Here is a 14,467-nt window from a genome sequence, read left to right as displayed (position 1 = left end):
GCATCAATCCCATGATCTTTAGGGTGTTTTTGTTTTGTTTTTCCTTGAGACAGGGTTTCTCTATGTAGCCCTGGCTAACCTTGAACTCACAAGAGATCTACTGCCTCTGCCTCTCCCAAGTGAGTGCTGGGATTAAAAGTGTGTGTCATCACTGTCTGTCTCCAGGAGGAGTTTTTAAGTCAAACTTCTAGGTTCCTCCAAAGTAACAAGTTTAGTATTAAGTGACTTGGAACCCAGATGACTTTAGGCTTCAGTGTGTATCTGCTACACTCACTCAGCCCCAGGAAAAGTGACTCTGGAGGAGCAGACTGTTGGTGGTTGTATAGGGAACCCTAGTTCCCAAGAAGAAACTTAGAATTGATCTTTCCTTGGGTCTGCAGCTCATATTCGTGTCACCGAGGTGGGCTCAGCAATTTTAAGCCATGAGTTTAAATAAACTTGATCGCAGACTGGTAATGTCTCATAGGTGCCTGGCTAAAAGCAAGAGTTAAACCTACTTTTGGAAAGACATTGGAATCCATTCCTATAAAGTTTTCAACAATAGTGAATGATGGACAAAGGTGTAGTACTCAAGGAAAAGGCACAATGACCAAAACCAGACAAAAGCAATTGTAGAAGAAACAGCCTCAAAAGAATTATAAACTCCAATTACAAGATAAAAGGTGTGTGTGTGTGTGTGTGTGTGTGTGTGTGTGTGTGAGAGAGAGAGAGAGAGAGAGAGAAGAAAGAACTGGTATACTTTTATAGTCAGTTGGATTTGAAATACTATAGATTCCTACTATTAAATAAATCTGATGTTGTCTCTAATAAGTTACTAGAATCATATCTAATTTTTATAAACTTCCCAAAATTGTGTCATTCAATTGTGAAGATTCTTTACTTATGGATGAAAGTAAGAGTTGTTATAAAAAGCTAAGTACATCAAAAGCAAATTAAATCCCTCCTCATTCCTTGCAAATCCTCACTTAAAAGGAAGTTGGCGAGAATAGACAGTAAGTGGGACTGGGGAAGTTTGCCTAACTCGCCATGTCCATTCCAGGATCTAGTCTCTTCTCTGCAGACCTGCCTCCTTATCAGGAAAACTATAGCTTCCACTAGAAATGTGTGGATGTTTCCTGACGCCCACCCCTGGCCTGCATGGCACCCAGTGCTCTGCGTACTGCACCCCTCCCCCCCCCCCAGCTCCCTTCTTTCCTAGTCCTCAGACTGTTTCTCAGAACAGAATAGATGCCCCATTTCCCAGTATGTTGGGATTAACAGTTCAGATTCTAATTTTTTCTAATACTAACAAATGGCTAATATTCTTAATAAAAGAAACAGTGTGAACATCTCTTTTCTTCAGATAATGGCTCTTCTCTTCTCCAACTTCTAGAACTACTCGGAACCTGCACAGTCATTATCATGAGGCTCCCCTGACCCGGAAGCACTATCAGGTCACTGGCTATGGCATAGTAAGTAAGAAACTGGAGTGTGAGCAAGGGCGTATGTAAAAAGTTGTGAGGCTTGGTTCAGGGCCATGTAGTAGGACATGTCCTCTCCAGAATTCTAGAATATTCTAAGAGAATTTGGAGGCTAGACATAAGATAATCTCTGTTGTTGTTATTTTTGTTTTTGTTTTTGTTTTTAGCCATTATCTACATAGCCTTGGCTGGCCTAGAACTTGCTATGTTGACCAGGCTAGCTTTAAACTTACAGAGATCCACCTGCCACTGCCTCCCAAGTGCTGGGATTAAAACTGTGTGCCATCATACCTGGCCTGCACAAAGACTTCTTTAACATTCCACAACTGTTTAGCTCAGTTTCCTATGAGAAAAGAAGCCTATAAATTGTTTTGTCTCTATCCCTCTTCTTGCAGAGTAACTATATGCTTTATATAGTCTAATACCTAATAATGTCAGATATGAATACCATGTGGATCTCTTAAATCTCACACTGGAAGGCTAGCGAGATGGCTCAGTGGGTAAAGGCACTTGCCTTGCAAGCCTCCTGACCTGAGCTCAATCCCTGGAGCCCGCATAGAGGTGGAAGGAGAGAAACAACTCTGTAAAATCACCCTCGGATGTCCACACGTGTGCCGTGGCATGTTCCTCCCCTTCCTGGTCATGGATGCATACATGCACACAATGTTAATAAACTGGAAAAAAAGCCAAAGACCTGGGTGATCCTATACTCTTCTAGATCCCAAGTCTTACTGGTTGTATTTTACAGATCATGTTCCTGTCATATAGAGGGCTGTTATCAACATAGCTTTGCAGTTTGCTATCTCAGGGACATGCACTTACTAGAAAAGGAGCTCTGTGGGGGCTTGTGTCCTGAGAGTAACTGAAGCAGAACAGCTGGTGGAAACTGTTGAGACTTACCCATCACTCTCTTCTAAGGCCTCTGAGGCACCATTAAAGAGTGGATTCCATAAAGTGAATTCCCTAAACCTCTTTGTATTTCCTGTGCCCATATTGTACTAAAGCCAAGTCTCTGAAGTCTCCATATGTTTTCCCATGGGCCTCCCCAGAGAAGAATTAAATGCAACAACCTTAATTTCCAGGTACAACATTTGGGTCACACCTACCTGGCTTGGGTGAGAGTATCCAGATGTGCAGAACAGTAAGATCTCCTTACTGGCTTAGAGTGAGGTCTTGAGTATGATTTAAAGGAAAAATCAGCTGTCTAGAACTTAACACTATAAGTTAGCATTTAGACTTCTCCCACACAGATTCATAGCCTGTCTCTTTATGATAGGGGGTTCCCAGTTAATGTTACTCTGTTGGGATACTTCCATGGCCTTCTTGTTCACTTTCCTACATCAGTCTTTGAGGTCAGTTTAACCTTTGAAACATGATGGTGTTTGAAAAGGCGACCACTTTCCTTTTAACGCTTTGTCTCTAGCATCATATGACTTGTAATGTTTTCTTGGTTTATGTGGCAGAATGGGACAGGGGACTCAAATGACTTCTGGCGGATTGAAGTTGTAAATAGAAAATTTGGGAACCGGATCAAGGTACTGAGAAGTCGATTTCGCCTCATCCATTTGGTCACAGGTTGTGTCCTGGGATCGTCAGGAAAGATTCTGCCTAAGTGGTACGTCCCAGGGGCCCTGATATCCTGAGCCAGTTCACTCTCTCTCTTAACACTCCACGGGTATACCAGAGGCTTCAGTTCCCTGGTGGTGAGTGCTCCCTTCCCTTTTCCTTATTTGGTAGTAAATGAAGAAAGACATTATAGTGCACAGAACTCCAGCTTAGCTTTGCATTTTATGTTCCTTGGTAGTTGGACATCTGTATGACTGCCTGGAGGTTAAAACTCTAGGCTGTGTCTTTTTATAAAGTGGAAACAATGTATGCTAAGTTACTGGTAAGGTAGTTGTAGATTATGACCTGTGAGTTAAAAGAACAATGGCCACTGATTTACAGAGAAGCTCCACAGATGTAAGAGTGGTGGGTGTTGCTATACTTGGGGGCATTCCAAATCTTCTAGAACATGTGTGACTATTTTTCTGGCAGGGGCTGGGAGCAGTTGGAAGTTACCTGTACTCCGTACCTAAAAGAAACCACTAACTCCATTTGGAACATAGAAGAACATATCAATCCCAAACGTGAGTTGAGGCCACTGCCCTGCTGGCTCTGTCCTAGAAAACACCACTCGTGACCTCCCACAAGGCTGTTTCAGCCTCCCAGGCTCTGTTCCTGCATCATGGGCGGCTCCATGCCTTCTGTGCTTGCTGCGGATTAGTCCAGTTGACTTGTGCCAGGTATCTCCTCTCCATACAAACAAGCAGACCCTTCACACAAGGCCACAGTCACACTGATCCCAGTCTCTGCTTCCAGGCTCCTTTGATCTTCTCACTTTGGTATTAGCTTCAACTCAAACAGTCTTGGGATTCATCTTCCCTCACCACACCACACCCTGGCTTGTGTTGATTTCTCCATACTTGCCATTCCCTCTTCTTAGTACCTGATCTAGACAAACAGTGGATTGATTGGTTGAACAATTCCTTATTAAATATGTTAGGAACCACATGGGTCCTGTGGATATATTGGTGAGTGAGACAAATCTGGTTCCTAGTCTCATACTAACAGGAGGCCAGCTTCTAGGCTAGTGCCACAGCAATGGGTGGTGGAGCCAAGAGCTGCCAGAGCACCAGGGAGGCCCTATCTGTTCCTCTGCCATCCTTAGAGTGCACCATAGAGAGCACCCAATGAGTGCTCAGCCTAAGCCTCATGAATGACCCTCCCTCTCCCAAGACGCTGCTCTGCTCAACTTGATAGGGAGACTGCACTTGTCTCTGTAGTGTAAGGGTGTGGATGGCAAGGGTGTGGGTACTGAGAGGATAATGCAGCCAAGCCTTTCTCTTGTCATTTCCCCCTAGTGCCAAACATCAGCCTGGATGTGCTGCAGCCCAGTTTTCCTGAGATCTTGCTGGAGTCTCACATGGTCATGATCCGGGTACTGCGGCCCCTTCTTCCTTCTAAATCTAAACATAAAGTTCTTAGCCAAGCTCTTGGGTGCCCAGATTTAGAGCACAGAGCAGTAGCCCTGATGTAGATCCTGCTCCGTTGTGGAGGATGTTGAAAGTGTCCACCCACTGGTTTACTATGTCTTTATGAGGATTTCTGGGATCACAGGATGAGGTGGGGATTTGACAAGGATATTGATAGCAGTGATTCCCAAGTTGTAGTTTCATTTCTATTGCTGAGACAAGCACCCTGATAAACTTTCTGTCTTGATTAGGTTTTACTGCTATGAAGAGACACTGTGACCATGGCAACTCTTATAAAGGGAAACATTTAACTGGGAGTGGCTTACAGTTCAGAGGTTTAATTCATTATCACCATGGTAGGAAGCATGGCAGCATGCAGACAGACATGGTGCTGGAGAAGGAGCCAAGGGGTCTAACATTTGGATTGGCAGGAAGAGCAAGTGATACAGGGCCTGGCTTGAGTATCTGAAACCTCAAAGGTCACCTTCAGTGACACACTTCCTCGATCAAGACCACACTCACTTCAACAAAACCACACCTCCCAATAGCGCCACTCCCTATGAGCCTATGGGGGTCATTTTCATTCAGTTCATCACAAGCAAATTAGGGGAGAGGAGGGTTTATTTCACGTATAATCTCCTAGGTTACAGTCCATCACTGAGAGAAACGGAGGCAGAAACTTGAAAATCAGATCTGCTTGCTAGTTCACACAGCATTACTTGTGACTGTGGAGTGCACTCACAGCCAGAGGACAGGAGGATCCACAGAGCCTCACTGGCTCGCAGGCCAGCACATACTCAGCTTTCTTAGAGAGTTGAGAACCACTTGTCTAGGAATGGTACCACCCATGGTGAACTGAGCCCTCCTACATCAACTAATAAGATAATCTCCTACAGATATACCCACAGACCAGCAAGAGCTAGGTAATTGGGTTGAGGCTCTCTTCCAAGGTGATTATGGGTTGTAGCAAGTTGACAGTTGAAGCTAACCAGCACATCAGTGAACATTTATGCAGTGTGTGTGTGTGTGTGTGTGTGTGTGTATGTATTCATTACAGTTCTGGGAAGGCTATTGTCAGTCCTACTTTACAGACAGGGAACCAAATCACAGAGATATTAAGGAACTTTTTAAAGGGCACATAGCCATGTATAAGGTAGATCCAGGCTTCAAAGGTAGGCTTTTGGGGTCAGTGTCAGTTACCATGACACTCCTGACTCTGATTGGCAGTGCTCCTGAAAGTCACACATGACATTAGAACCAGTTGGAATGAGAAGCGGCTTTGGGTGTGTTTCTATGCGTCGTACAGGCTTAGCCTTGAGCCCATTCCTGTGTTCCTTGGGAGGCATGGCTTATTCTTGTCTAAGGATTTCTAAGACTCACTGTTTGCCCCCTGTTGTTAGTAGCTAGCAGCAATCATAGCATCGAAAGTCTGAAGTAAGCTGAGAGAGGAAATCTTTAAATGGAGATTTTGCCCACAGATGGAATTTGCGTGTGCAAGTGGAGGAGACATTGCTGCAGCCAATGTCTGGTGGAAGACCCCTTGCTCTTGTTGTGGGAACCTGAGTCCTACAGAAATGATGTTCAGATCACAGTGTCTCAGGCCACAGAGGTAGCCAGCTGTCAGCCACCCACAGAATTGCAAGGAGCTGTGGCAGTTATTAGTGTTCCTCTCTGAGCCAGTGTCAAGTAGACTACCTAGAAGTGATCATATAAGCAGCCCTCAGAAAACATAGTTGACTTACTCCATCAAATTAAACTTTTAAAACCCAGCTATTTGTCAGTTTTGCACATTGGAAGGTGATAAGTTGACATTAAACAATCTCTGGGTCACTACTTCTCTCACTGTGTGCTTGTAGCTGTCACTGTGGCCTGCTGACATAGCTCTTTTGAATATATGTCTGTCACTCAGAGTATCAGTCTGGGCATGAATAGAATTTTAAGGCTAAAGTAAGTGTAGAATTTTATTCCTTGTTTTGCCAAAAGGAAGAGACAAAAAAAAAAGGGGGGGGGTATAAGAGCTCTTAGTTTACCAGAATTAGAGAGGAATGAGAGACAGTGAATCCAGACTTCAGACATGCAGATATTGGTGTATATGTTGTATCCATGTCTGTCTGTCTGTCTGCCTGTCTGCCTGCCTGTGAGTTGAGACCTGAATGGAGAAAGCTCAGCCTGGTAAAGTGAAGTGGAATGAGTCATCTAGATTTAGCTATACACACCACACACACGCACATGCACACACACACACGCCATGCTGAGTAAGAGTCTGCCTCCTTTAATCTCTTGATTTGTAGAGATGCTAGATTTCTCTTAATATTGGTAAAGTGAATAAGATTGCTATGAACTACTGAGTGCCTGGTTTTGGACTGAATTGGGCTGGTTTTAACGGACTGGTTTTCCTCATCAATTACTCCCAGGACCAGAATACTCCATTCCTCATTCTAAGGCCCTTTAGATAGCCATAGTGATTATGGAGGTTTGAGTAAGAGTGGCCCTATAGGGTCATATATTTGAATGCATAGTCACCAGAGAGTGGCACTATTTGAAAGAATGAAGGATTAAAAGAACGCCGGGCAATGGTGGCGCATGCCTTTGATCCCAGCACTTGGGAGGTAGAGGCAGGCAGATTTCTGAGTTCGAGGCCAGCCTGGTCTACAGAGTGAGTTCCAGGACAGCCAGGGCTACACAGAGAAACCCTGTCTCGAAAAACCAAACCAAAGCAAAACAAAACAAAAACAAAAACAAAAAACCCCCAAATTAAAAGGATTTGGAGGTGTGGCCTTGTGAGAAGTATGTCTTTGGGGGCTGGGGGGAGGTGAGCTTTGAGGATAGATCTATCTATGGTTTTTTGAGACAGGGTTTCTCTGTGTAGTCCTGGATGTCCAGGAGCTCACTCTATCGACCAGGCTGGCCTCAAACTCAGGGATCCACCTGCCTCTGCCTTCAGATTAAAGCTGTGCAGCACAATCAATCTCCTAGCTTAAGGACTGTGAGGTTTTAAAAGTCTGTGCCAGGCCTACCAGTTGGTTTCTTTCTCTCCTTCCTCTCCCTCTCCCCCTCCCCTCCCCTCCCCCTCTCTCTTTTCTTTCTCTTTCTTTCTTTCTTTCTTTCTTTCTTTCTTTCTTTCTTTCTTTCTTTCTTTCTTTCTTTCTTTTTCCTGTCTGTCTGTCTCTCAGCCTTCAAATCAGAATGTAGCTCTCAGTTACTGCTCCAGTGCCGTCCATTCATGCTGCTGTGCTCCCTGCCATGATGATAACAGACTAAGCCCCTGAAACTCAGCAAGCCCCCAATGAAATGCTTTCTTTTGTAAGAGTTGCTGTGGTCATGGTCCTTTTTGCAGTAATAGAACAGTGACTAGGACAGTGATCCAGGGGATTTGCAGCCAGTCCTTTTGGGGACACACACCTCCACCCATTTTTAAGAGCAACCCATTGCCCATACTGAGACTTAAAAACTAAACTATACTCAACCCCTTCCTTTGTTGAACTAGTCAGGCTCCTTGATAGCAGGCCACTAAATAAGACTTTCTAGATTGTTCTTGGATAAACCAGTAACTCTAAGTTGAAGGTAGTTTTGCCTCTCCAGGGAAATCTAGCAATATATGAAGATTATTTCTTGCTAGCAGAGCTGGAAACTGAAGCATGAGCACATTTCTGACCTTCCAGGGAGTAAAGTGTTTTACCAAGTGCTAAACACAGGACAGCTCCACAGCAAAGTTGTCCAGCCCCAAAAGTCAGCAGTGGCAAGGCTGTGAGACCTGACCGACACAGCAGCTAACTTGCTAGTTTTTGTTGGTATTGAGGATGGCTCAGGCCTGGGAGCAAGTGTCCAGGATCCTGGCTCTCTTTCTTTCTGTGTCAGTTAAGGCCCAGTTTTGCCGTGTGAGACAAGTCACTGCGTATTCCTGGCTGGGTCCAAGCCCCTCAAACTAAACTGAGCACTGGACATGATTTCTCTCCTAAAAGAGACATATTCTTCGAGAGGAAAATAAAAACAAACAAAATTCTTACTTCTTACAGATATTTATACATTCCATAAACAGTTATATAATATAGCTATTCTATTAAAATATTACAGAGGGCATTTAGAAAAATAATAATCTAAAACCCTCCTCCAGGTAAAGGGTAATGAAAACCCATTGAGACACTAAGCTAAAGTAACCTTTTCTGCGTCTCTGTTCTTCTGTGTGAGATTAAGTACCGATTTTATCCTCCTACACATACCTTCTAACACTGGTCTTAGCCAAGCAGGCTGTTATTGGTAGGAGTGGAGGCTTGTTTGTCTGAAGAATTAAGGCAGTTATTACAGGCAGTAGACAATGGCTGCAAATGGAAACCTGACTGTTCTGTGGCAGGGAGGAAAATCACTGGGGTTTCTCTTGGTGCTTGGCTGGAAATCCGATCATCATGCCTCATGCTTATATTAGATGGTTAGACTCTCTTTCTTGACTAGCTTTTTTTTTGCTGCCTTTTTACAGGGAAATAATGGCCTCAAACCCAAGGACAATGAGTTCACATCCAAGCCCTGGCACTGGCCTATCAATTATCAGGTAGGGCCCAATTCTTGAGCTCTTCCAGGACATAGCAACAAGAAAGAGACTGTGGGGCTGGAGTATGTATGCAAGGGGAAGCCTCACCTAGTAGGACTCACCAGGAAAGACACGCTGTTTTCTACCTGCTTTTGACTGCTACTTCCTAGAGAATTCTTGTAGTGTTCAGTCTGAGCCTCCTGTCGGGGCTGCTCATCTATGAAGGATGAGTATTGTGTGTAATTGTCCTTCCCCTTGAATGGATGGTTGGGGATAAGCTGAGTCTTGGATCAGTGGGATGTCCTTTGTTCCACAGGGCCTGCGTTTCTCAGGGGCCAATGACACGGACTTCCGAGTCTATCTGCTCGGCAACCCTGTGAGTATCCCAGCTCGGAGTGCTTAGGTCCCAGCCTGCAGAAGCTGGTGTCCTTTCATCCCCAGCTCTCCTTCCATACAGGTGGTCTGGTGGCTGAATCTGGTGAGCATTGTCCTCTACCTCCTCTCGGGGAGCACCATTGCTGTCGCTATGCAGAGAGGGATACAACTGCCTGCAGAGTTGCAAGGTCAGGGCCCCTGGGCTTTTCTTGTTCCGTCCTTTTGTCTGGCTTGGGCCTGGACTCCAGGGAAGATCTGCCTGCTGAGGAACTCCCCTTACTTCTCCCACTGCATACGTTTCCTCTCCTTTGCTTTGAAAGCCCATAGTCAAGAGGTGCTTTACACTGGGCTCAGCATTTTGTATTCTTCCTAGTAGCCTGTAGCAGAGTATAATCATCCCTTTCTGTGTATTAGGAAACCAGGCACAGTGAGACAAAAAGCTTGTCACACAACACATAGTCAGTGGTAATGTGCTAAGGCTCAAACCCCAGCAGTCTGCCTTCAGGGCCTTCATGTCACACTGTAGCTAGAGAAGTGCCCCTCTCCTTATCTGCTCCCTTTGCTCCATGGCCCTATTCTCCAGTGGAGATAGAGAGGCAGCTTCAGGCTATGGCAGTGATTGCCCTCCTGGTTACCTTGGCTGCTGGACATGGATGACATCTAGATTCCCCACAGACCCTTCTGCCATTGCCAGCTCCCCGTCTGAACAGTCCTAGCTCCAGACACTCCCCTACCCAGCCTCCTTTCTGATCTTGATGCTGGGGAATGTCTCTGACAGCAAGTGGAAAGCAGAGAAAGGAAGCAACTGTCTGTGGGTGTGTGTCTCCTGCCATATGCCCACATCTGTTGTGGCTCCTGTTGGCAACCCCACTAAACTGGATTCTGATCAGGGAGTCTGGAGACCCACTGACTCCTCTCTTTATAGTCGCCATGGGATTTGGGTAGTCCGTGTGAGGAAAGGAAGGCCCAGTGAGATGATGTGACATGTTCAGAGTCACATACCAAGAAATGGAAGAGCTAGGCTGGAGCCCAGGCCCTGCCTCCACTGCCTCTTGATTGGGTTGTGTGCACAGGGCTGACCAAGGTGCTGCTGCGAGGAGGTGGCCAGCTGCTCCTGGGATGGATGCTCCATTACTTCCCTTTCTTCCTGATGGGCCGGATCCTCTACTTCCACCACTACTTCCCAGCCATGCTCTTTTCCAGCATGTTGACAGGTCAGCACTGCTGCCTCCCTGCCCTGGGGAGATGTTGCAGTGGGAGGCACTGTGGGAAAGGAGGATGAAGTCACCCTGAGAAACTGGTCTGAGGGAGACCTCTGCTCTCTACTGTGGTACCTCCTTCCTGTAGGATCCCCAGGGGCTGTCCTGATAGGCTGGTACATGTCCCTGCTCTCCATAGGTATCCTATGGGATACTCTCCTTCGGCTCTGTGCCTGGGGCTTGGCCCCTTCTCCCCTGGGTAGGAGGATACATTCGGTGGGAATCCTGAGCCTGCTTCTGACAACTGCCTACAGGTATGTATCCCCTTACGTGACCCTCTAGTTTGATCTCTAGGTACATTTGAGCATCCCCAGGGTGCTCTTAAGGTCTTCTCATGGATGGGTCATGTCCCTGAGAGTTCTGAATCAGTTGGGCCAAGGTGACCCTAATGGGTAGTCAGGTAGAAATAGCAAGGGCCTCAGTCCACTCTCCTAGCTAGTGGTTCCCAGCTTTGATATCATCCTAGCATACCTAGAAGGTGCTTTCAAGTTATAGTGGCTCCTTTCTAAAACAGCTGCCAGTAGGGGGAGGGGAGGATGGGAAACACAGGGCTGTAGATATAAGGATGTGAGTTGCTGCACAGAGACTGATATTTATAAAGCCCTCCTTGCCTTGCCTTCTGGCAAGTCTCAGAGCCCCTGTCAAGAGTCCTTGGCCACTGTGGTGGGGCCTGTGGCCCATGAGCACATGCTTACTGAAAAAGGTTAAATTAACATGTTGGCACTCTGGGCCACATGTCCCATGGACAGACCTCTAAAAGGTTACCTCTCTTAGGCCTGTTGGGGAAAGCCCTTCTCTTCTGGTCATTCAGCCAGTAATGTCACAGTGTACTGGGATGCACAGATAGATCGATGGACAGACTGGGTTATGTTGGAGGAGCCTGTGTGATGGGCCCCAGCACAGGGACTTAGAGTTAAAGCTCCTTGGTGCTGTTCTAGAATGCTGACCACCTTTCTCTCACTCTCACAGCTTCTACCTCTTCCACCCTCTGGCTTATGGGATGGTTGGTCCCCTAGCCCAGGAACCTGAGAGTCCAATGGCAGGACTGAGGTGGCTGGAATCATGGGACTTTTGAGGCCACTGCCAGGACCCCAGCCTGGATCCGGGTTTTATCCAGGGACACCCAGCTATGAAGCCAGATTCTGGACCCTTCCAGCTCCAAGGGAGCTGCCTGAGGAACCCAAAACATTCTGCTGCCCCCAGGACCAAACTCTGGGAAATAGTCCTGGACTTAACTAAATACTAAAAAGAGCCACAGCCCTGTCTACAGCACCTGCACGGGGCACTTGACCTACAGCACTTCTCGGTGCCAGTTCCTGTGAAGCACAAGGAAAGCAGGCATGCGTGTCAGAGGGTACATATGCCCAGTCCCTTTGGAGTGTGTAGACCATGTAACTGTGGCAGCCAAGTGTCATAAATTCCAAGAAATGGTCCAAGGTTAACAGGATATTCTCTGGTATCTTTTCACATTGGATTTGGTTTCATTTAGGTTTATAAGATCCATAAGAAAAATTTCTAATCTTTAGGAGGGTTGAGAGTGCCGTCCCACCCCTCATGGTGTTACAGAGGTACAACAGGTAGGACCATTAAACCTTTGCTGCCCTTCTTCTCACATACTTCCAGTGAGGCTAGCCAATCACCCTGAGCTTCGGGGGGCTGGTCTTCTGCTACTGCCCACAGTGTCTTCTATGGATACAGTGCTGTCTGGAGTGTGTACAGTGCACTGGGTGCCAGAACAAGCTGGCAGAGAACTTGTCAGCCTATGGTTGGCCTTCCTTAGGTTTTTGGTCCCTGTTCTGTGAACTGGGTGAGTGGAACACACACCTTGGCTATGCACCCAGTGTCTGTTTCTCACTGTCCGTCCCCTTTTCTCTGCATCTGCCTGGCTCTGAGGACCAAGCCCTGCTGGCTTACAGAGCCACTGAGTCAGAGCAAAGACCTGTGGGGCTAAGCATCTACTGAGATGCTGAGGTGGGTAAGGGGTGCTCAACCTGACGGGCTCGTGCTTGCGTTTCTTGCTTGGCAATCCTGTCTTCACACTTCCAGCCCTCCCTGATAATGCCCTCTTTTGCTTTCTGGTCATTTCCCTAACTTTATGGCACCACCTTATCATGTCTTTTCCCCCAAAACCCAGAGCACCTGAACATGCATGACAGCTTTTACTGTCTACCACTTAAGCTCAGAGCTGTTCCTTCAATTTCCTTGCCCATAGGGAGTAAAAATTTTGTCAGAACTAAATCAACCCAAGTCCAGTCCTTTAGTCTGCATCCTTCCTTTCAGTTCAAAACAAAATATTTATTTGATCCTAGAAGATTTTGGTATTTCAAGGCTTAATGACGAATTTGCCACAGTCCACCTTCCCTCTTAACGACTCTGACAGGGTCAGAGTTCTTTAAAGCATCTTCAGGAGGTGGTTGCCACGGAGACTAGAAACTGGTCTCGGGGACAGGCTGTGCTACCTACAGAGTGGTGGAGAGGGAAGCTGCTGGGCTTTGCTTGGGCGTTCAGCTGAGCATCATTAATGTTAATAGAGGAAATGTAGCCCTGTCAAGAGCAAAGCAGAGCAGCTAATTAGATCTGAGACCCACTGACCATCCTCACCCGTGGCTACAGCCTTTTGACTCCCCTCCTGCCCCCACACCCCAGCAGGAAGTGCAGCTTGTGCACAAAGTCTCGGCTGCCTGCTTAATTGCATTGCTGGCAGGGACTGGGGAGCTCTGCTCTCATTGCCCTCCCCAACCCTTGCCTGCAGGCCCAGGCAGGGCTGGTTTCTTCTGAGCCCGGTGGGGGCACCATGTGGGTAGATTCTCCTGGAGAGGGGATATAGGAATCTGTGCTTGGCTTTTAACAAGGTAGCCCATGGGACATCTAACAGGTGGCTAATTTTCTCTTATGCCTTATTTCTGGAGGCACTGTTAGAGGGAAGGAACCCTAGAGTAACCCAGAGGGCAGCCTTTAGAGCCAGAGTAGGTAGCAGAGTTTAGTGGGCTCCTACGTGTCCCTCCCTTTAATGTCACACTGAGGGCAGAAGGGTCTCTTCTTATTTCCAAGTATGGGAAAAAGGTGCCGCACACAGTCCCTCTTCTTCCATACCCAAGCTGGCAGATACTTCTATGGGAAAAAGGCCACCTGGTCACATCACTAAGTGCGTGTTCTATTTGGAAGATGGAGGGGCAGTGGGCGCTAGGGTGCTGCTTTGCGTGTGGGCTGCAGCCCTTGGGAATTGACAGAGATGTGGTCCATCTCAGCCGGCTGGTAAGAAGGAAGATGTGCCAGGCAGCCTAACACAGCCAGGGTCTTAACCCACCACACTTTGTCTTTCTTTTTTTTTTAAACTTTCCAGAGATAATCAGAGATCATTACTTTTGTAATAAATAACTCTTGTTTTCAATACTACATTGTTCTTGTGCTTGATTTGATCCGACTTGTCCTTGACAAAAATGGCAAGAAACAGCCATGGTATCTCATGGCTAGGGCCATTCTCATTCCAGCTGAGGCTCTGGCCAGGCAGAGCCTAATGCCAGGGGAATGTAGGCTCCCTGAGCACTTGCTTGCTTGAGAGTCAGTGGCTGTTGTTTCCATTTCTTAACAAAAACCAGTAACAGCTGAGCCTGCTCTCTCTTGCTGAACTTTCCCAGACAATATAGAAAGAAACAAGGGAACCATTTTCTCTCCTAATTCTGAGACAGCTGTGTGGCCCAGCATGGTAGCACATTTCCATTCCAGTTAACTGAGGGCCCCATCCTGGCATGGTCACCTGTCAAGAGTACCAGCTGCAAAGGATCTACCCTGTCCTGTTAGGGCGTGGTCCTGAAAACCTGATTGAGGTGATAC

The 14,467-nt window shown here is 46.7% G+C and overlaps 1 protein-coding gene across 1 annotated transcript in view; it reads left to right on the top strand.

Annotated features, from left to right (window-relative positions):
* Positions 1–14,026, top strand: part of Pomt2 (protein O-mannosyltransferase 2) — a 40,877-nt gene extending 26,851 nt beyond the window's left edge. Inside the window, exons 12-21 of the mRNA XM_021179657.3 lie at positions 1,373–1,451; positions 2,924–3,075; positions 3,498–3,589; positions 4,364–4,440; positions 8,949–9,020; positions 9,316–9,375; positions 9,457–9,562; positions 10,448–10,588; positions 10,773–10,887; positions 11,603–14,026. Coding sequence (XP_021035316.1) covers positions 1,373–1,451; positions 2,924–3,075; positions 3,498–3,589; positions 4,364–4,440; positions 8,949–9,020; positions 9,316–9,375; positions 9,457–9,562; positions 10,448–10,588; positions 10,773–10,887; positions 11,603–11,708 — 1,000 coding nt within the window. The 3' untranslated portion in view covers positions 11,709–14,026. The remainder of the gene's footprint in view (positions 1–1,372; positions 1,452–2,923; positions 3,076–3,497; positions 3,590–4,363; positions 4,441–8,948; positions 9,021–9,315; positions 9,376–9,456; positions 9,563–10,447; positions 10,589–10,772; positions 10,888–11,602) is intronic.
* Positions 14,027–14,467: the final 441 nt, after the last annotated feature.

The sequence above is a fragment of the Mus caroli genome, unplaced genomic scaffold (genome assembly GCF_978045245.1).
Source record: "Mus caroli unplaced genomic scaffold, Mus_caroli_1 scaffold_14, whole genome shotgun sequence".
Taxonomy (NCBI): Eukaryota; Metazoa; Chordata; class Mammalia; order Rodentia; family Muridae; genus Mus; species Mus caroli.
The sequence above is the reverse complement of the archived record's forward strand: the minus strand, read 5'-3'. Positions and strand labels throughout refer to the sequence as shown.